The 24,135-nt window shown below is 41.6% G+C and overlaps 1 protein-coding gene across 1 annotated transcript in view; it reads right to left on the bottom strand.

The window, feature by feature from the left end:
* The window catches only part of LOC131433642 (ionotropic receptor 25a), a 348,320-nt gene that overhangs the window by 186,579 nt on the left and 137,606 nt on the right, over nt 1-24,135 (bottom strand). Inside the window, exons 3-4 of the mRNA XM_058600129.1 lie at nt 17,471-17,676; nt 17,147-17,411 (exon numbers count right to left, since the gene is read on the bottom strand). Of these exons, the coding sequence (XP_058456112.1) occupies nt 17,147-17,411; nt 17,471-17,676 (471 nt within the window). The remainder of the gene's footprint in view (nt 1-17,146; nt 17,412-17,470; nt 17,677-24,135) is intronic.

A 24,135-nucleotide genomic window follows, 5' to 3' on the forward strand; every position in this document is an offset into this window, starting at 1 on the left:
AGAAAATAATCGGCCCCTAGGCAGAGGAAAAAGAGTGATGCACTGATCGTCGAAGTAAACGACAAGACGACGTATGCAGCGCTCCTTATGAAAATGAGGAAGGACCCGTAGCTAAAAGAGTTATGTGAAAACGTGATAAAGACCAGGCGCACTCAAAAAGGAGAGTTGCTGTTCAATCTCAAGAAGGATAATTCGGTTCCGGGAGCTCATTGCGAACTCCTTGGGCAGCGAGATCACCGTAAGAGCTCTTTCACAGGAGGCAGTGGTAGAGGTCAAGGATTTGGATGAGTTCACCACTAAGGAAGAGTTGAGAGACGCATTGACCGAGCAGTGCAACTTGGAAGTACCGGTGACAATCCGAATCAGGAGATCGTTTGCGGGTACCCAGATGACAGCAATCCGACTACCAGTAGATGCGGCCACCAACGGTGTGCTCGCTGCGACTGGCTCCTCGAGTCACCAAGAAAATGGAGTGGTGTTTCAAGTTCATGGAGTTTGGTCCAGATAGGTCAAAAAGGTGCTGGAATTGTGGCGAAAACGAACACGTTGCTCGATACTGCACGAAGTAACTCAAATGCATGCTGTGCAAGTCGGAGGAAAGAAATGGCCATCCGACTGGAGGCTATAAATGCCCGGCCTACAAACAGACGAAGGTAGGCCAACAATGATGCAGATAACGCAAATTAATCTGAATCATTGCGACATCGAACAGCAACTGTTGTGGCAGTCGACAACGGAGACAAAATATGATCTTGGGATCATCGCAGAGCCGTATCGGGTTCCTCCTGAGAACAGCAATTGGGTAGCGGATGTTGCTGGAATGGCAGTTACACAAGTTATGGGCAGATTCCCTATACAAGAAGTGGTGGAGAACTCTTACGAAGGATTCGTGATCGCTAAAGTTACGGGGTCCTAGTATGTAGCTGCTATGCACATACAAGATAGACGTAGGAGCAATAAAACCGAATGTTGGATGCACTCACCGACACGCTGGTTGGACGTAGGCCAGTAGTCATCGGTGGCGATTTCAATGAATGGGCTGCTGAGTGGGGCAGCTGGCTACTTGAAACTCTGGCGAAGTGTGATGTAAAGCTGTGCAATGTAGGAACAGTCAGTACATTCCGCAGAACTTACGATTCGATAAGGAGACTTTTATCGAGGCACTTCGGCCAAACAGCGATACGGCAAACTTCGACCCAAGGTATTTGGCAGAAGCGTTACTAACGGCTTATGATGCAGCAATACCAAGGAAAATTGAACAAAGTAACGGTAGACGGCCAGCGTACTGGTGGAATGCGACGCTCAGTACCCTCTGTGCGACTGCCTTAAAAGGAGCTATCTTGCAGAGCAAGGCGAACTGTTACAAGGGGCTATATCAGAGAGCCGACCGTAACAACACATATTATAGCGCAGAGCAACAGCAGTCGCAATTACCGCCGGTATCATCTGGGCGCCAATGAACCGGAAGCGTTCCTCCAACCCGAATCGCTCCTGCCGATCAATCCGTTCACGGGTATCGGAAGCGACGGTTACGGGAAAACTTCCATCGTCGGGGTAGGGTAGATCCTTCGTTGGGGACTAGCCGAGTAGAAACCACAGCAGCGGAAACCGGAATCACCGGATCGACCCTAGCACTCCATCTCCAATCATTCTCCAACCGGAATCACTGAACCGACTCAGGCACCCTGCTTTCTAACCGTTCACGGGTTTCGGGAACGTCGGTCCGGGGAAACTTCCATCATCGGGGAACTTTTCCGTCGGTGTAGGCTAGATCCATCATCGGGGATGAGCCGAGTAGTTCACGACGTAGACCAGTCCTGGGTAGTCGAGGCGCCAGCGAACCAAGAGAAATGGTTCTTCAGCGCAGCCCCCTGCCGAAGTAATACCATATGGTAGTCCCGGCAGGAAAAGAGGAACGAAGCTTAGGAGGTGTTTTAGTTCGGGTTCGACTCCCACATACCAAGTTCACTTATGTTAAGGTAGCTTGATGATACAGCGATTTCACCTCCTATAAAAAAACACACACAGACATTACTCAGCTCGATGAACTGAGTCGTATGGTATATGACACTAGGCTCTCCAGGCCAATTTTTACTAGTCGGTTTTTCAAGTAATTGCATAACGTTTTTAAATGAGAAAGGCAGAGATCAGGTGCAAACTACACATTGTACGCATTACAAATCTATATAAACTAGACAACTCTGTTTCTTCCTCACCAGAACAAATAGTTCCTAAACGAAAAAGAAATTTATTGTTGTATTGTATTGTGTTTTAATATTTCAGCTCGATTGTTTCATGTTCAGCAATTACAGGGTGATTTTTTAAGAGCTTGAGAACTTTTTTAAATAATAAAACGCATAAAATTTGCAAAATCTCATCGGTTCTTTATTTTAAACGTTAGATTGGTACATGACATTTACTTTTTGAAGATAATTTCATTTAAATGTTGACCGCGGCTGCGTCTTAGGTGGTCCATTCGGAAAGTCCAATTTTGGGCAACTTTTTCGAGCATTTCGGCCGGAATAGCCCGAATTTCTTCGGAAATGTTGTCTTCCAAAGCTGGAATAGTTACTGGCTTATTTCTGTAGACTTTAGACTTGACGTAGCCCCACAAAAAATAGTCTAAAGGCGTCAAATCGCATGATCTTGGTGGCCAACTTACCGGTCCATTTCTTGAGATGAATTGTTCTCCGAAGTTTTCCCTCAAAATGGCCATAGAATCGCGAGCTGTGTGGCATGTAGCGCCATCTTGTTGAAACCACATGTCAACCAAGTTCAGTTCTTCCATTTTTGGCAACAAAAAGTTTGTTAGCATCGAACGATAGCGATCGCCATTCACTGTAACGTTGCGTCCAACAGCATCTTTGAAAAAATACGGTCCAATGATTCCACCAGCGTACAAACCACACCAAACAGTGCATTTTTCAGGATGCATGGGCAGTTCTTGAACGGCTTCTGGTTGCTCTTCACTCCAAATGCGGCAATTTTGCTTATTTACGTAGCCATTCAACCAGAAATGAGCCTCATCGCTGAACAAAATTTGTCGATAAAAAAGCGGATTTTCCGCCTAAGACGCAGCCGCGGTCAACATTTAAATGAAATTATCTTCAAAAAGTAAATGTCATGTACCAATCTAACGTTTAAAATAAAGAACCGATGAGATTTTGCAAATTTTATGCGTTTTATTGTTTAAAAAAGTTCTCAAGCTCTTAAAAAATCACCCTGTATATGTACATGGGAAGTTCTAGTCCATGAAGGTAGACTCAGAAGCATTTTAAAAACTTTGTATTTAATGACTCGGTGTTTGTATTTGTGATATTTTGCGCAATTTTTTCAAACTGGAACTGTATACTCAATGACTGGCTAAACTATACCTATGAACAGCCCTTTTGTTTTGAGGTGAAAATTTATATTTCCTGTTAATCAATGGGTAGATAGACCTCAATAAAATGTTGCATTTTATCACTATTTTGTCCACATGTGATCTAAAGAGAAACTTGTTATCCATGTCCAGTCGTAGATAAGCTGCCTCATTCAACCAATCTGTTCCAGAGCCATTTACTTTAATTTTGTTATTCTCAGGTGGAAAAAGTCGGAGAGATTTAATGTGGGGAAATATGACAGCTTGAGTTTTAGTTCCGTTGATGCATATTTTCCAACTGCTGAAATAACCAACCAGTACATCCATTCCTCTCTACTTTTTGTTTACTAATGAACGAATTGCGTGGTCTTTGTAAATGAAGGAGGTGTCATCGACAAACAGTGAGAGTACGTCTTCACCCGGAAGTGCCGGAATATCTGACGTAAAAATGTGCCAAGGATACTGCCTTGAGGAACACCAGCGGGAACATTAAATTTATTTGAGTATAAGTTAACAGAGACTTAAAACTTCTGTTTGACAGATAGTTTCTTATTATTTTTACCAGGTAGGTTGGGAAGTTGAGATGCTGTGTTTTATGAACTAAGCCATCGTACCTTCTAAACCCAAATTATTCTTCAGGAAAAATGTTTTTGGTTTCTGCAAGCTCTAACAAACGGGACAGAATTGTTTTTTCGAACATTTTGGACAGTGCAGATAGGAGACTGATCGGACGACAACTCTTCGGACAGGTGGGGTCCTATCCAGGCTTTTTTTATTTAGATTACATTGGTTACTTTCCAAATAGAGGGAAATAAGATAAGCACCAACCATTGATTAAAAATAGATGCATGAAAATATCTGACGCTTAGGTGTATGAGTTTTATGTTAGAAATAGAGTCATCACCCGGAGCTTTCATATTTTTGACCTTTTGATGAATTTTTCCAATTCTTCTTCTGTGATTCTGTGATTAGCAGCAAATATAGAAGTTCGTGCTTGCAACTCACCCGACACAGTCAAAAATTGTTCATAGTCGAGACGACAAAAACAAAGACATTACAGTGCAGTGAACAATTGAGTGTACGAAATGGGCAAATACGATTTAACAAAGTCTGAAACTTGGCCTACAAGACCAAACGAAATTGAAATCTTATTTAAAGAACAAATGCATCTAGACGGTAATAATGTAACAGAGATTCAACTCAACAAGGCTAACTGTGTGTATATTATGTTTAAACGTAAAAGAGATGCAATGGCATTCGCTTTAGTTAACAACGAGGTACACAGCTTTGAGTGTGATAACATTAAATACAAAATACCTGTGTACATGGTGGACAATGCCATAGAAGTACGCGTGCATGACCTCCCCCGCAGGCCAGCGATAAGTTCGTTCAGGAACATATATGTCGCAGTACGGTGAAACCCTTTCCATCGAAAGGGAAATATGGGGAATTTTTTTCCCCGGCATCCGGAATGACGTGCAAGTGGTACGTATGCAACTACGTAAGACAATTCCAACTTACATCATTTGTGGTCAAGGTGGGACACTGATTACCTATGATCAGGTGGTAACATGTCAGCTTTGTGAACAACCAACCAACTGTAAACCTTGCACTAGAACAACGAAAAAGACATCTTCAACCGAAGATAAGGACAACTGTTAAGCAACGGGCACTAGTGAACCCAGTACTTCTGCTTCAAAAACGCTTCCAGCATCAAACCAGCAATCAATGTACTAGGCGCAGTTGCAGCAACTAGCAACTAGCATAAGACTACGAACAACAGCGAGAAAAAAACGGAAACCATCAATAAAAATACGTTTGACAACACCAATACCGACTATGCGGCTATATATGAAAAGACGAGCCACGAACAACGTGCTCCGTAATCCTCGTTGGATGAAAATGGAAACTCCTCTCTCCCAATGTAACTACGAGATCCAGTATTAAAAATAACATCCAGTAATAAAAATAACATTTGTGTTAAAAAATCTGGTCAATCGGCCACATGAGGCTTGTAAGCAAATAGGCCTGAAAAAACCCTTTTATGAAAAATAAAACAGTTTCCACAGTGGTTGAAAGTTTCGTGAGGACTGACCATGTCTTGACCGAAACGGTGGGAACTAACAATATGTTGACCTAACCCAGCAGCTTTTTCTATCAGTGTTATGATCAAACAGTCATCCAGACGAAGTGGTGGTATCAGTTTCGGCTTGTTTTTAAGAAATTAAGACGATTTTAAAAAAGGTTTGAAATAGCTTACTGATGGTCTGTTTTTGATATCGTCCATTCTTTGCCTAATAATATAAGAGAGATGATGATTTCTTTACCCTGAGTCCTGTTCTCTGGTACTGCCTTCGATTCATATTTCGTAACCTAATCAATGTTTTAGTGAAAGAACAAAGGGTGATTGACTTATGGAATATTGGTATTTCTCTTATGTTTAGTTCACGAGCCTTGGCGATGGTACGTCCAACTTCATTTAGTTATCTGTCGATGTCCTCTGCTGATTCTGGATAGCGATCGCAGTTAATGTTGTTATCCACACTGCTGCTGAATGCTGACCAGTCGACATGATGATAATCACGCCGAGTACGTTGCTGGGTCTCAACACCGGACCTCAACAGGATAGTAGTCAAAGCTGAGGTCTTCAATGATGACAGGATGAGAGATGTTCTCAGCAAGATTGGTGATAAACAGGTCGATGATGGAGCACGTCCCTGATCTGGCAACATACGTTGAATTGTCCGGACTCGGGATAGTGTAGTAACCGTTTTGAAGCTTCAGCACTGTTCCATTTTGATAACTTCTGGAATTTTCCCTGGTATGATGTCTGGCATTGATATCACCGGCGATGATGAATTTATTTCGGCCTCTTTTCAGCTTCTGCAGATCATTTCTTAGTTCTGATTGAGTTCCTTGGATCAGTAAGCACTGTCTAGGGCTGAATTTTATTCTTCCGATCGTCGTATCTAATTCAACTCCTAGCGACTCGATGAATTTCGTAATTTCGCAAACTTCACAGCCCTTCTGACTGCAATCGCAGCACCACCGCCTCTAGATTGGGTTCGATCCAGGTGAATGGTGACGTAGTTCGTTATTCAGAAGGATATGTTTGGTGACAGATGAGTTTCCGTGATAAAGCACACATCGACGTGCTGTGTTCTTACGAAGTCCGATAGTTCAGCTTACTTTGAACGCACTGAGCAGGCCTTCCACTTTTAATGATTCATACACCGTACTTGATAATAAACGAACCGAGCACTACTTCGTGGGGCCCAGCGCAGTTCGCAAAGCGACGGCTAAATTAATCTTCAACTGTAGTTTCCTTGGTAGCATGATTCGATCTGAAGCGGTAGCAAGGGCTAATCATGTGGCAATTTCGAGCACCATGCCCGAAGTATAGACATCTCATGCAATGAGTTAAATCTCTGCGTTTCTTGCGGTAGGGTCCCCATTTCACGATGACATGATCAATGGCCTTCAGTTCTTTAAGCTGCTTCCACGTGGTCGTACCTCTCTTGAAGTGGATTAAGTACAATGCATCCCTGTACGTGTGTTTGTCCTCTTCTCGATGTTTCATTCGATGAATTGTTAGAGCCGGTTTTCCAAGTTCGGACAAGATGTTCATCAGTGTCAGACGATGACCTCGAGCTTGTAGTTATCTTCCGCTTTCAGTCGGAACGTCCCGAACGTTCCACTCTTTCCCAATCGTTCGCATTTACCGACATTTTCTTCAATTCGCACGCTTATATCATTCAAGTTTGAACTCAACCGAATTCACGACTCAAAGAAAAAACTTGGAACTGAACGATTTTAAATAAAAATTTACCTTTTATACTAGTTTTATGTGGCTGACTACTTCAAACTCGTCGACCTGGCACGAAAAAGTCAAGCAAGCGTGATGAATTTTTTTCATTATTTCCAAGTTTTAGAAAACTCTGTTTTCCAGTTATTTATGGTTATCTCACGTTGTTGAAAATTCAATCACAAACTCATGATCATATTTCCAATAGCTTGTAGAAAAACCTGTTTTAATCCACCTAGTGCTATAAGGACGCCTTTCTCATATATAATACTGTGGTATTCTATAGCAAATGTTTTTCTTCGATTTTGAAAGAAACCAAGGGATTGTTTGTGCATTAACTAGTATAGAATAGATATTGAAACAGTTCGGTTCGGCCATCAACTAGAAAACGATGTGGGTTCACTATTATATGTACTTCCAGCACCGGAACCCGAGATCCAGTATAATCGAAGTCGGTTCGTACGGCCACCAACTAACATGACAATCAAACTCTACTAATTTTATTTAAATTTTGAAGATTTTTCACGATTTTGCCATCGTACTTTGAACGATGATTCAAATTTTTGTTGTATCCGAAAATATGCAGCAATTTTTGGTAGGACCATAAGACATTTCATTCGACCCTAAGAATGCGAATAACGGTTTTGAGTTAAGTTTACAAAATTTTCTATGGTTTTTGTTAAACCGGTTTAAGTGACGGTGTACAATATTTAACACAATTTACCCTATAACTCCGGAAGGGGAAGTCGGATCCGGATGAAATTCAGGAATTCCGTATTGGACCGTGAGACATTTCATTTGAATTTAAGTTTGTGGAAATCTGTCAAACCATCGCTGAGAAAAGTGAGTGGGATCCATTTTGGAATATATGACCACTATTTCCGGTGCTTTCGGAACCGGAGACCTGTAAAAAGGATAGCCGGAATCGGTTTGTTTAGTTACCTACTGATACTGATTCATATTGGAATATATGACCACTATTTCTGATGCGTTCGGAACCGGAGGTAACCAGGATAACCGGAATCGGTTTGTTTAGTTGCCTACTGATAATGACTATCGATTCGTGTAGTTTAGAGAAGAGTTTAGATTTTTTTACGGTTTTTGTTTCGCCGGGTTAAGTGACGGTATACAATATTTAGCACACTTTACCCTATATTTCCGGAACCGGAAGTCGAATCCGGATGAAATTTAGGAACCGTTAGACCTTTCAATTAAATCTAGGTTTGTTAAAATCGGTTCAGTCATCTCCGATAAAACCAAGTGAGATTATTTAACTCATACACGCACATATACACATACATGCACACTCACACACGTACGGGTATTGCTCTACGGAACCGAGGAAGGTTTACGTAGTACTTCTATCACGGCCGGAGTACAACAGGGATCCATCCTGGGCTCGCTCCTGTGACGTATAATGTGCGATGGCGTACTGAGGTTGAGGCTCCCCACGGGCGTCAAGATAGTCGGGTCATCATCACGCTAGAAGTCTACGGAGAGTCCATCGAAGAGGTTGAACTGAGTGCATCACACTAGATCAGAATGGTTGCGTAGCAGGAAACTGCAACTAGCGCATCATAAAACAGAGATGAGTTTGGTAAACAACAAGAAATCAGAGCAAGAGGCGTCGACACATGCTGGTGTTTACATGATCCCCTCCAAGAGATCATTGAAGCAATTGGGTGTGATGCTTGACGACAAGCTCAGTTTCGGCAAGCACGTGGAATATGCCTGTAAACGTGCTTCAATGGCGATTGCAGCGCTCTCGCGAATGATGGCCAATAGCTCGCCGATGCGTAGTAACAAACGCAGGTTACTGGCAGAAGTGGCAGTTTCGATCCTCAGATACAGCAGCCCGGTATGGGTGTCGCACTCCGAGTGGAACGCAATGCAAAATTGCTGGAGAGCACGCACAGACTGATGTGTCTTCGCGTGATCAGTACGTACCGTACGGTATCTGAAGATACAGCCTGCGCGGAGGCTTGCATGAAGCCCATTGGACTTCTCATCAAGGAGAACGCTGAGTGCTGCCTCCCTACAGGAGTGGCAAAGGAAATGGGACAGCTCAACTAAGAGCAGGTGGACACATCGGCTCATTCCAAGAGTCTCCGGATGGATCGATAGACCCCACGGCAACATCCTCCTGGTCGATCTTCTGTAGCGGAACGAGTGGCTTAAAATCGAGAGATAAATGGTCCAAAAGTAGGATAACGACGCAGACGTCCATGGCGATGCATAAGTCCTGGAAGGGTGCTTTGAGAACCGATAGCCTTCAACCCCGAAGTCCTACCTAACGGTAGCTCCAGTGGTAGTGTAGCCTGGGCACTGTTGTCCTTCTGACATCAGCTAGAGTGAGGGGGTGCGACCTACGGGGCCTGCCTAGGATGTGGTGGAGTTTGGCAGTGGGCTCTGTTAAATCTCTATAAAAAGCTGCATGTGTCCGCAAGCAGGCCTCAAGAATGCGACCGTGTGCCGCTCGAAGCGCATTAGCCCAGTCCTGATGTGGTGTGGGACTCTAAACAAATCTGACGCCACTGATCAAGCGACTATTCATCAAGGAGTTGCGGCTCAAACAGCGTCTGTCCTGGCATCCAGCGGCTGAATAAGAAATGCTTTTCCCCGGAAGCTATACCTAAGACGGCACCCCCGTCCCGGAGGATAGGGAACCTTACGCGCCAACCAATGCTGCCGACCTGCAAGACAAAGAGAACTTCTACAGTCAACTCAATGCCACCCTAGATAGAATTCCGAAGGGCGCCATCATGATCTGTATGGGCGACTTCAACGCGAAGATCGGATCCGATAACTCGAACTATGAGCGCATTATGGGGCGCCATGGTCTCGGAGAAATGAGTTAAAACGGAGAGCTGTTTGCAGAATTCTGTGGCAAAAACAACATGTTGATCTGGGGATCGCTCTTCCCCATCGACCGGTTCACAAGGTCACGTGGGTTTCCCGTGACGGCTTTACCGAAAGTCAAATTGATCACATCTGCATCAGCCGAAAGTGGAAACGGAGCCTTCTTGATGTGCGGAATAAACGTAGCGCCGATATCGCGTCTGACCACCACCTCATCTTCGGCGAAATACGCCTGCGTGTTGCGCGTATTCGTTGACAAGAGGAGAGAGTTATACGGCGGTTTAACACACGCCGACTGGATGATAGCACAGTGAGATGGTCTTTTACTGTGGAACTGCAGACTTGTGCTGCAGACATTCCGGAAGGCGGCAGCGTGGAAGACCAATAGACTGCCATCAAGAATGCCTTCATCGTCACCAGCAAGAATAATCTGGAATAATGGATCACTGATGAGACCTGGACGAAAATAGAGGAGCGAAGGGAGCCAAAGCCACAATACAGCGATCCAAAACCCGAGGAGCCATATATTCGGCCCGTCAATGATACTCGGCTCTGGAGAAGGAAGTAAACGGGACAAGCGAACGTGGGCGAACTGCCTCGCCGATGAAGGAGAGAAGGCCGCTGCAACCGCGGACATTCGTCTCCTCTACGATATCTCACGACGCCTAAGTGGGGTGAAGATGAATGCGACAATGCCTGTGAAAGATGCCATTGGACAACTGCTAACCGACCCAACTGATCAACTTAAACGCTGGTTCGAGCACTTCGAACAACTTTTCCAAGTGCCAGCAGGCCACCATCACCTCGGCATGACCTGCCTAGGGTCAGGCGTATCACACGCGTGAATACCAAGGCACCGTCTTTGCTGGAGATACAAACGGCCATTCAAAGCATGAAATCGATCAAAGCCACAGGGGTCGATCGCATATCAGCCGAGATGCTCAAAGCAGACCCCATGACATCTGCTCAACTGTTGCACAATTTATTTCATAATATCTGGGACACCGCAACTTTTCCGATCGACTGGATGCAGGGTACCTTAGTAAAGGTGCCCAAAAAGGGCGACCGATGCGATAATTGGCGAGGCATTATGTTGCTGTGTACCGTTCTAAAAGTTCTATGCAAAGTGATCCTATCCCGGATCCAGAAGAAGATCGATGCGACTCTCCGACGACAGCAGGCTCGATTCCGTGCCGGAAGATCCTGTGCGGACCATATCGTCACGCTCCGTATCATCCTGGAGCAAGTCAATGAATTCCAAGAGTCCCTTTATTTGGTTTTCATTGACTACGAAAAAGCTTTCGACCGTCTCAATCACGAAAATATGTGGGACGCCCTGAGACGCAAGGAAGTACCTGAGAATATCATCGCCCTCATCGAAGCGCAGTACGAGGCCTTCTTATGCAGAGTTCTGCACAACGGGGTCGTAGTTGGCGTAGCTGGCGTGAGGCAATGATGTATTCTATCACCGCTACTATTCCTCATCGTAATCGATGAGATCCTGGTAGGTGCAATTGACCGTGAACCAAACCGTGAGCTGCTATGGCATCCCATAACTATGGAGAATATGAACGACCTCGAATTGGCTGATGACGTTGCACTCCTAACTCAACGGCGCTCTGACATGCAGAGTAAACTTGACGATCTTGATGAACGCTCCTCATCGGCAGGCTTAGCAATCAATGTCAACAAAACAAAATCGTTGGATGTGAACACGGTGACCCCTCCCACCTTTACAGTAACAGGGCAATCAGTGGAGAATGTTGGAAGCTTCCAATATCTTGGCAGCCAAATGGTGTCAGACGGCGGTACCAAGAGTGACATAGGTGCAAGGATCAAGAAGGCAAGGGCTGCCTTTCCGAGTTTAAGAAACATCTGGAAAAACAGGCAGATAAGTGAACGCACCAAAATCCGAATATTCAACTCTAATGTAAAATCTGTGCTGCTATACGCTAGTGAAACATGGTGTGCATCAGTGGATAACACTCAACGGCTGCAGGTGTTCATCAATAGGTGCCTGCCGAACATAATTCGAGCGTGGTGGCCCCAAAACTGGATCTCAAACACCGAGCTCCGTCGCCGGTGCCACCAGAAGTCGATAGCAACTGAAATTCGGGAACGAAAGTGGGGCTGAGCGGAAACGAAATCTGCAGACAAGCATTAGACTGGAACCCAGCAGAACATCGCAGGAGCCTTAAGTAAAGTAAGTAAGTAGCTCCAGGGAGTTAGGGTTGGAGATCCAAGGTGTTTTAGTGGGTAGTTCTAATTATACAGTGGTAGTTTTGTGGAGTGACCCACACTCTGTGAGTAAATGCATTTCACCTTGTAAAAAAAACAAAAAATAAGAGTCTCGGGATGGATCGATAGACCCCACAGCGAAGTAAACTTTGACCTGACGCAGTTCCTCACAGGTCACGGTTGTTTTAGGTGGTACCTCCATAGGTTCGGCCACTCGGCATCTCCTGCTTGCCCTGGCTGCCCAAATGAGCTTGAGACGGCAGAACACGTCCTGTTTGCCTGTCCCCGCTTTGCGACACAAAGGAATGGTCTACTGAATGTATGTGGAAGAGAAACTACATTAGAGAACCTAGTCCAGAGGATGTACCTATCACAGCGAGAAGAACTGAAACGCCGTGACGTCCGCGATCTCCCAGATAGCGGGCATCTTGCAGCGGAATTGGAGCAAAGAACCACAGGCAGCGCGACCGCCAGCCGCTGAAGAGGGATCAACGAACAAGCGTCGGTTCGGGAATACTTTCCGTTATCGGGGAACTCTCCGTCGGTGTAGTCTAAATCCTTCGCCGGGGATTAGATGAGAAGACTACGACGTAGACCAGCTCTGGATCGTCAAGGCGCCAGCGAACCGGAAGTCATCCTCCAACTGGAATCACTGGCCGACTAAGGCATCCTGCCGTTCGAACCGTTCACAGATTTCGTGAGCGTCGGTCCCTGGGAATTAGCCGGTAGTCCTGTGGAGAATCCCACACTCTGTGCATAAATGCATTTCACTTTGTAAAAAAATACACACACAGAGACATTTCTAAGCTCGATGTACTGAGTCGAATAGTAAATGACACTTGGCCCTCCGGGCAAATTTTCACTAGTTGGTTTTCCTAGGGATTGCATAACCTTTCTATATGAGAAAGGCAATAATTATATTGTTGGGTTAGGTACATCCAGAGATACTCGGGTTAAAGTTCAATCAATTCTTATACATTCTTATACAGGGGACAAATAATCAGACCTGATAAAGACTGATTAGCAAGAAATATCACTCTTTGGATAAGTAGCCTTTAAAAAGGCTGGCTAAATCATAGTTTTCACTTGAGTGCATAGATATGGCTAGTGTCAAGTACCGATGAAAACAGCATTTAAATTGTGATTATTGCAGGAGAATGAAAGGGGTTCGCTTCTCTGATGGCTGTGTTTTTGGTGTCAGTACTAAAAATTTTATATTGTGTTGTACTGCGCTACTGTGTCTGCCAATCTTTTCAACTCGTGGCTAGAAAAATTGTCTATGAATTGATCCCACGTGTCCTTAGTACAACTGTTTGGCACACATTGGTTATACCGTAGTCCGCGTGAGTGTGTGGTGTGGTGATCTCATGTGTGTATACAGCCAATAGATTGCATGTTATCTGTTCTACTATGGTTGAGAATACTACTTTGGCTGAGGTGGTAACTACAGAAGCACTAACGTGCCTCGTTTTGACCGTCTGGTACACAACTCTTTGTGGTGTAAACTATCTTCGAGGAAAATCTCACGAAAAAGCGACTTGAGCTAAGGCAGTGAGTTCAGACTTTTGGTCGATTGATCGTTGGGTACCGGAGAAGTGAGCGAGTATTTTGTCTGCATGATATGATAGCGAAGAATAAATTATTTCTATATACGGGCATTCCACAAAAAATCACCAAAATTTCGTTTTCAATCTAACTATTTTTTGCCTTTCTCATATAGAAAACCGACTTTTGAACCGAGGTCCGGAAGGCCGAATGCCATATACCATTCGTCTAATGGTTCTATCGACGACACGACCAGACACTCCGAACATAGACATTCTCAAGCGATTTACCATTAGTTACCATAGTTGGAAGGACCCCTTGTAATGAAACAAAATATATTTTTCAAGCATCACTATCTTAGTTGCTGTACGACACGAAGTGGTTACCAAGTTACCACATAAAAATAAATAAACAATGATACAGTCGATTTTTGAGAAAAGCTCCGCATTTAAAACTGTATTTGAATTTGAGCCAAGAACATGGATTAACGCAGGAACAATTTCAATCAGTTTTCACACATCCGGATTATTAAAAAGGTACTCAATCATCGAGACTGACAGACTCAGTTATCCGTTAAGACTAGGCATCTCAGCACGAGTTAACTATATGAACGAACATTCACCAAGCATAAACCGAAGATCTTCTTCAATGAAACCTTAACCGTGCGAAATCCTTATGAAAATAAATTTAATTATTGTATACATGGACAATTTTATAAATAAAACGTTTTGGTTTTTCTTACGATGGGATAACTTATGTTCTATTTCTCTACATACACCAATCCGTACAGTATCGCAACGCCCAGAAGCATAACCAGAGTAGAGCAATGCTTTCCGAACATATTTATTTCGACATAAGCTCCAGGAAATACTTCGACCACAGTTACATTAATCAGTTTCGTGGTAAAATTTAAAACCGTTAATATCGACTAGATGTATTATCATAAATTGAAAAGCAATTTTCGCTGAAACCGTTTCTGGTATGAAGCCAGCGAATGCCAGAAAAGTAAATTCCGTGAGTGTTTGGACCATAAAAAAATACGGGTGTGTAATGTCAGAGACATAACTGAATGTCGTGAATACGAATATGACACACTTTATTTATGCTTCCGAATTCGAATTGGTAGTTCATCGATTGTTTGAATTGTGCAACTATCTCCTCTTTCATTACTAGAAATTTAAACGATGCGCCTAGACTAAATTACAGATTAGTTACAATAAACATTCTGAAACGCACTTAAATACTATGAAATAAGCAGTATAGTTCTTTATAATAAAAAAATGGTGACGATTTGAGTTAGTTCAGCACGCAGACTCTGAATTCTAAACCCATATTCCAGAACTAAGCTCTAAAACATGAAGACGATTTTTCGCCATGACTACCAGAATGGGTTTTATAGAGTACAGTAAAGTAAATTTCCGCATAATTCTTTAGGAGTATTATTATGGTTCTAAAAAGAACCGAATAGAAGAAGTCTGGAATAAAGAACTGGACCCTGAGTTCAAGAACTAAATTTAGAACCAATAACAGACTCAGAATCCAGTTTCAATTCTAGAATTGCAATTCCGAAACTTAAATTAGTTCCAGAATCCAGTTTCAGCACGCAGGCTCTGAATTCTAAACCTATATTGCGGAACTAAAATCTGAAAATTGAACTTCTCGTTACGACTACCGAAAACCAAATGATGGCAGGTGCTCTCTCCGTCGCTGATGGTTTAACTCCCGCGATGGCAGTCTGCTCGCCTTGAAGGCCAGCAAGCGAATGAGAGTTGCTACCTGAGCGTTTGAGCTTTTAACCACGCAGAAGGCGCTCTCTCCTTCGCTGCTGGTTTAACTCTCGCGATGGCAGTCTGCTTGCCTTGAAGCCCAGCAAGCGAATGAAAGTTGCTACCTGAGCGTTTGAGCTTTTAACCACGCAGAAGGCGCTCTCTCCGTCGCTGCTGGTTGATGGTTTAACTCTCGCGATGGCAGTCTGCTCGCCTTGAAGGCCAGCAAGCGAATGAAAGTTGCTACCTGAGCGTTTGAGCTTTTAACCACGCAGAAGGCGCTCTCTCCGTCGCTGCTGGTTTAACTCTCGCGATGGCAGTCTGCTCGCCTTGAAGGCCAGCAAGCGAATGAAAGCTGCTACCTGAGCGTTTGAGATTTTAACCACGCAAAAGGCTCTCTCCGTCGCTGCTGGTTTAACTGTCGCGATGGCAGTCTGCTCGCCTTGAAGGCCAGCAAGCGAATGAAAGTTGCTACCTGAGCGTTTGAGGTTTTAACCACGCAGAAGGCGCTCTCTCCGTCGCTGCTGGTTGATGGTTTAACTCTCGCGATGGCAGTCTGCTCGCCTTGAAGGCCAGCAAGCGAATTAAAGTTGCTACCTGAGCGTTTGAGGTTTTAACTTCGCAGAAGGCGCTCTCTCCGTCGCTGCTGGTTGATGGTTTAACTCTCGCGATGGCAGTCTGCTCGCCTTGAAGGCCAGCAAGCGAATGAAAGTTGTTACCTGAGCGTTTGAGGTTTTAACCACGCAGAAGGCGCTTTCTCCGTCGCTGCTGGTTGAAGGTTTAACTCCCACGACGTCTGCTCCCATCGAACGCACGAAAAGAAATGATCGATTTTCACCACGGTTCCCCTTTTATACGCATTCAGTTGAAGATATGTGCCTGACTACCTCAAAATCGTCGTCCTTGCGCGAAAAACCCAAGCGAAAGTAAAGAGTTTTCCGCATTATTTTGAAATTTTGAGAATACTTAATTTTTGAGTTGTTTGTGGTTATCTCACACTGTTCAAAATATTATCCCAAATTCCTGATCATATTTTTGATGAAATGGTGAAAGAATTATGTTGCTACCATTAATACAAGTCGAGATATTCACGATTAAGTTCTGCCCATTCTTCCATATGGCTAATTTTGAAAAGGCACCCCATAGTAAAGTAAGTCGTATTCACGACAAAAAAGAATGAGTAATATGAAACATAACCGAATGGAGGTGAGTACTATAAAAACTGGCAATTATTTATATGGAATAAAAGAGTTGAGAACAAAATACTGCCCATGTAATGCCCCTAAAATGCAGTAGGTATAGACTAAAAGCATTGAAATTATTTATAAGATGAATGAAACAGTAGTTAATAACCCTTCAATTTCAAGTCATTGAGTAGATGAGTTATATTAGTTGATGTTAGCATAATCAAAATCAATCTGATTCTAGACTGTAATGTTTGATAAGAAATATATAAAAGAACTACCAGTTACAATTATACTCACGTCATTCCGGCTATGCCTCTGATAGTAACCAGTCGCCTTTTTCAATTTATTAAAGTTGTGTTTTACCTGAGCAACTAGTATTAATTACCTAGGACTTTTTTGATGGAAGTGAATGAACCAAGAATGAAAAAGTTGTTTATATCAAGGTTCCTCAGTTTTTCAATTTGTTCTGCTCTCTCTTTGCCATTTCCAATAGATGTTATAACATGTCTAGTAGGTATATTTTGAAGCAACGCTTTATATTTATGGTCCATTACAAAAGAATCATCATACAAAATAGCAGCGTTGGTAATATTCATGTATATGATTATTGATCTGATAACCTCAGGGATTATATCTGTAGGCGGCATTATCTTGAATGATAGAAAGTACTTGGTTACTATGCTAATTAGCTAATACCTTATAAAAATACCTGCAACAAATAATTGCTTTTAAGTTGTGATAAAGATCGCCATTGCCTTAAATCACCTTCTTGACCATACGATGCCGAAACTGTAGGAATTCCAAGAGCGGAACTTATCGATTTAACAGTTTCCGAAGAAACACCAGTAAGCGTAGTGTCTAATATAACATGAGGTGGTTTGTTGGTGGTCAGAGCTTCGCCATATTTTAAGCATACTGAAAATAGTAACGAAAATAATTTTTGGTGATCAGTATTGAAGTTTTATATATCATTTATAATAGTTTGTATGTTTATTTGAAATAATGAATTAGGAAATCATTCCACACATGTTCTTTGTTCTTCAAATATATCACAGATAATAAATTCACGATGTTTGCTAATAAAATAACTGCAGTTTCCTTGGTGTGTTATAACAATACTTATTTTCATTCAAAAAGAGCTCCATTCTTGCTTGTAATTCCAACAACTGGTAATTTGACCAGTTGTAACAGTTCAGCTGAAAAGTTCGTATCGTTTAAAAAAACACACATTTTTTTGCCAAAATTCGTTTTTATTATTCAACATAATTGCCATCAGAGGCGATACAGCGATTATAGCGATCTTCCAACTTTTCGATACCATTTTTGTAGTACGATTTTTCCTTCGCCTCAAAAGAGGCCTCAGTTTCAGCGATTACCTCTTCATTGCTTCTAAATTTTTTACCAGCGAGCATTCTCTTGAGGTCTGAGAACAGGAAAAAGTCACTGGGGGCCAAATCTGGAGAATACGGTGGATGAGGGAGCAATTCGAAGCCCAATTCGTTCTATTTCAGCATGGTTTTCATCGACTTGTGACACGGTGCCTTGTCTTGATGAAACAAAACTGTTTTCTTCTTCAAATGAGGCCGTTTTTTTTAAATTTCGTCCTTCAAACGCTCTAATAACGCTATATAATAGTCACTGTTGATGGTTTTTCTCTTTTCAAGGTAGTCGATGAAAATTATACCATGCAAATCCCAAAACACAGACGCCATAACCTTACCGGCCGACTGTTGAGTCTTTCCACGCTTTCGGTTCGGTTCATCGCGTGCAGTCCACTCAGCTGACTGTCGATTGGACTCCGGAATGAAGTGATGGAGCCATGTTTCGTCCATTGTTATATATCGACGAAAAAAATTGGTTTTATTTCGATATAACAGCTCCAAACACTGCTCAGAATCATCAATTCGTTGTTGTTTTTGATCGATTGTGAGCTCACGCGGCACCCATTTTGCACAAAGCTTTCTCATATCCAAATATTCGTGAATAATATGTCCAAAACGTTCCTTTGATATCTTTAGGGTGGCATTGAAAATCATTTTGTGGATTTTTTTCACGTTTTCATCGGTAACAGCCTCTTTTGGACGTCCACTGCGTTCATCGTCTTCGGTGCTCATATGACCAGTACGAAATTTTGCAAACCACTTACGAATTGTTGCTTCGCCCGGTGCAGAGTCTGGATAACACTCATCAAGCCATTTTTTGGTATCGGCCGCACTTTTTTTCATCAAAAAGTAGTGTTTTATCAACACACGAAATTCCTTTTTGCCTTTCTCATATTAAAAGGTTATGCATTCACTGTGAAAACCGACTTTTGAACCGAGGCCCGGAGGGCCGATTGTCATATACCATTCGACTCAGTTCGTCGAGTACGCAGAATGTCTGTGTGTGTATGTGTGTGTGTGTGTGTGTGTGTGTGTGTGTGTGTGTGTGTGTGTGTGTGTGTGTGTGTGTGTGTGTGTGTGTATGGGCGTATGTGTGTATGTCACGTTTTTTGCACTAACTTTTCTCGGAGATGGCTGAACCGATTTTCACAAACTTAGATTCAAATGAAAGGTCTTCTGGTCCCATACAAAATTCCTGAATATTATTTGGATCCGACTTCCGGTTCCGGAATTATGGGGTAAAATGTGCAAAATATTGTGAAAATAAATGCACTAACTTTTCTCAGAGATGGCTGAACCGATTTTCACAAACTTAAATTCAAATGAAAGGTCTTCAGGTCCCATAGAAAATTCCTGAATATTATTCGGATCCTACTTCCGGTTCGGTAGTTATGGGGTAAAATGTGCAAAAAAAAGAAAATATGTGTTCCAACTTTTTTCATAGACGGCGCGACACAAACTGAGGTTCAAATGAAAGGTCCTGTGGTCTCATGCGTTATTTCTGAATTTCATGCGGATCCGACTTCCGGATCCGGAAATATAGGGTAAAGTGTGTTAAAAATTGTATACCATCATAGGTAAAAACCTTAAAAAAATTTCTAAATCGATCTCAAATCTTTTCCAATTTGATGGTTTTTATCAGCAGACGGTCAAACAAACCGATTTCGGTAATTCTTTTAAGAATCGAAGAAAAATTTTTTTTGCTTTTCTCATATAGAAAGGTTATGCAATCACTGTGAAAACAGACTTTTGAACCGAGGCCCGGATGGCCGAGTGTCATATACCATTCGACTCAGTTCGTCGAGTACGCAAAATATCTGTGTGTGTGTTTGTGTGTGTGTGTGTGTGTGTGTGTGTGTGTGTGTGTGTGTGTGTGTGTGTGTGTGTGTGTGTGTGTGCGTATGTGTGTATGTAACGTTTTTTGCACTAACTTTTCTCGGAGATGGCTGAACCGATTTTCACAAACTTAGATTCAAATGAAAGGTCTTGTGGTCCCATACAAAATTCCTGCATATTATTCGGATCCGATTTCGGTTCCGGAGTTATGGGGTAAAATGTACAAACATATGAAAATATGTGTTCTAACTTTTCTCATAGATGGCCTTACCGATTTTCACAAACTTAGGTTCAAATGAAAGGTCCTGTGGTCTCATACGTAGTTCCTGAATTTCATAAGGATCCGACTTCCGTATCTGGAAATATACGCCCTTATTCTGAATAACGACGAATTGATTTTTCGATCGAATGTGGTTCGATCGAATCATAGCTACCTCTGATTTTGCTAGCGTTATGGAGAATACAAATGAAATACGAGGGAAAAAACGATACGACGTTATTCAGAATAAGGGTGATAGGGTAAAGTGTGTTAAAATATTTATACCATCACTGAATAGAGCGAAAAACCGTAAAAAGTTTTCTAAATCGACCTCAAATCTTTTCCAATTGATAGTTTTTATCAGTAGACGGTCAAACAAATCTATTTCGGTTATTCTTTTCAGAATCGAAGAAAAATAATTTTGTAGAATACCACAGTATTATATATGATAGTATGATTGATATGAGAAAGGCATCATTACACCACTAGGTGGATTAAAACAGGTTTTTTCCATTTTTTTTCACAATAACAAAAGTAGCTTCACTCAAAATGCAATATCTCACAAACTAATAATCAGACAGCTGTCAAATTTATACACGTATCTTTTGAAGGTTGGTACTAACTGAAAATGGTATGGATTTAATTCTAGCGGCGCCCTCTCATAGAAACGATACGAACTTTTCAACCGATCTGTTACACCTTGTGCTGAATATATGTAAGAATGTACAAAAACTTTTATTACGTTTTCTTGTCAAGTTAAAATCAAAAGCAGCAGTGGTACCATTTAGAATGCACTATAGTTCTATAATAGCACCATTGCGGCTGTTGGTAATTCGCCGGAAAGGATGTAGCGTTGTACATATGACATGCTGAAACTTGAATGAAACGGTTCTTTCGTTCTCCTTATTCACTCGAAGACGAGATAAAATGAATTCTAGCTTGAGTACAAGCCCAGATCTAGATCTACATCTAGAAGCTTGAGTCTGCTCAGAAGGAGTATGAGGACTTGCAAGAGAATATTTTGTCTGCCGAGGACATAAACGATCATGATTTGCATCACGAGGCTTTCGATGACTTTGTGACTCGGTTACCATCATGCTCGAAGTAAGAGATGAACTGCAAACTAATCCCATTTTAAAAGCTGTCGCACAACAAGATGACTTCAAGGCCGTAACGACGCAACAAAAGCAGACTAAAGTTCGAGAATGGAGTAACAAGGCTCAAGACAAAGTAGATCAACCAGCGCAACTGACAACCGCATCTTGTTTCAATGAGATTCAAATGCAGCCCTTTGTTCATCTTACCGCCATGGTAGAGGTTCCGAACCAGCGTCCAGGTTTTAGTGACTGATAGTGCAACATCAGACTCGACAAGCTACGATGTCAGCAGCTGAACGCTCCCAGCAGATGTTTAACTGGCCAACCCGACTTTCAATCAAACGGTTAAAATTGACATGATGATTGGAAGCCCATGGTTTTTGAAGCTTCTGCTTCTGGGAGAAATATAGCCGAGAATCTTCCAATTTTTTGAAAATTTGACCAAACATCCGAATTTACAGCGACAGTACATCGATTTCATAACAGAATCCGAAGAGCTTGGACACTACAGGAGGTATTTGAATACACTAAGGTCTCTTTTTACACGGTCTTTTTTCGCACGGTTTTTTTATACACGGCTTTTTTTACACGGATTCCGGAATTAACACGGTTTTTATTTACACGTTTTTCGCAATTAATACGGTTTCTCATGAGAGTTTAAAAAGAACTGTCATTTGTTTTTTTTTTTGAAAAATTTTAAAAAAGGGAACAGGTTGTCTGTAAGAAAACGATTATGAGAGTTAATTTGAAGTTTGAAAGTTAACTAAAATCATTCATTCAATAATTCACGGGAGTATTGACTGTCGTTCCATAAAATGATGAATGATGTCAGCATCGTCATTGATATCATCGAGAATTTCGGAGCGTTGAAGAACTAGTCAAATTTACTTCAACATTTCATACCCATTTGAATGATATAGCTCTAGTAGTATTATGATTTACGCCGACGAAATGAGTTGCTTCAGCATGACACATAGTTAACGCTCGTATCCGTACTGTATTTTACAGTATTGTACTGTATTTTCGACTCAAATACTGTGTACTGGTTTTAACCCTCAAATCTACTGTATTTTAATTTGTACTGTATTTTTCACACTAAAGTTTAATACAGAATTTTAAATCTTCAACGCATCGAATTCCGATCAACACGTAGCGAATGTAAATGAGAATACAACGACAACACACACAAAAATTTTTTCAATAATAATTCTTGTTCAGAGCGCGTCACAACAATCAAGCGAAACTTTGATGATTAAAGAAAAAGAAAAATGTCTCAACCAAAAAGAAAATATACTTTAAATCAAAATCATTATCAAAAACATCCGCTTCTAAAAAAATGTTATTACTTTCGCACATTTCTTAGTTTTTGAAGAATTTAAAAATGCACCAAAAAGGAAATAAAAATAATTGAGTTTATGAACTTGCTTTGAACGATTTGTTAAGTATTGTTAAGACGTAGAGCCGTATTGAGTAAGTTTCACATGATATGCGAATAAACTGTGTAATGAAAACCGCGAAAAAGCTACCGCAGAGACGGTATTCGAACCCGAAAATAGTTCCTATCCTCCTAAATCCTTCTGCCAATTAAGCTATCCTGCATGTGAAACATACAAAAAAACGGACTAATTGAGGGCTGAGACACCTAGCGGAGGGATTGTTATTGAGAAATGAACGCCGTAGGGGCCGAGCACAGCTGAACATGCTCGGTTCTTATGTTCATTTAGGTTGTTTTTATGTGTGTCTCACATGCAGGATAGTTCAATAGGTAAAACGATTTACCCGTATTTGGCTTGCTACGGGTTCGAATCCCATCTCTGTGATGGCTTTTTCGCGGTATTCGCATGTAATTTTTTCAATCTGTTTTCCTCGTAAGATGCTGATCAAATTTATTTGCTTTTGTTTTTTATTCACTATTTTTAGAAAAAAGTGTACTGTAAAATGTACTGTATTTTGAAAGTCGATGTACTGTATTTCCTTGATTTTTACGCCAAATGTACTGTTTTTCGTAAAAAAAATATACGAGCGTTACACATAGTAATACCTTTTCTAATTTGATTTATATTCATCTCCATGAATTCTTCCCCTTTAATTCTGTCTCTGCGTGCATAGATCTTTATCCAATACCCATGTCTTCCTACTCATTTTAGTTGAAAATGACTGTTAAGATCGTTAGTGTTTACTACACATCGCACCTTCGGAATTGAAAAGAACTGATTCTCAAGCTTGATTTGTAGTGAAAGTGTTTATTGGTGGTATTAATAGCACTTCTTTAGTCGAACGTTCAAATTTGAAAGTATTATCGTTTTTCTGAAAACTGAATGCATTATACAGAAGAAATGAGCCATTTAGATTAATTTGCTTGTCGTACAACGCGTTTTCTAAGTGTTCTAATTTTAATTTATCATCCAATGTGTTTTATCAAGTATGACTGGAACCTTCTCGTGACCTCTGGTTGTTTTTTAGATTTCCGTTTTTATTGTGAAACAACAGTTAAATTTTCACAGTTATGTGCAACTTGTATAAATTTGGGAATTAAAAAATAAGCTTTTTTTCCCCTTCAAATTATCAAAAGTTACATTTGATCCAAAACAAAACAAACAAATAATCAAATATACGGTTTTTGAAATTTTTACGTTAAATTTTCCACGCGGTTTTTTTTGCACGGTTTCCGCAATTAACACGGTTTTCTTTTACACGGATTTTTTTAACACGGTACGTAACCCCCGTGTAAAAAGAGACCTTAGTGTACAACGATAAACCTGGTATTAGTAAATGGTACCTACCACATCATGCAGTGATT

This window comes from Malaya genurostris, chromosome 3 (assembly GCF_030247185.1).
Source record: "Malaya genurostris strain Urasoe2022 chromosome 3, Malgen_1.1, whole genome shotgun sequence".
Lineage (NCBI taxonomy): Eukaryota > Metazoa > Arthropoda > Insecta > Diptera > Culicidae > Malaya > Malaya genurostris.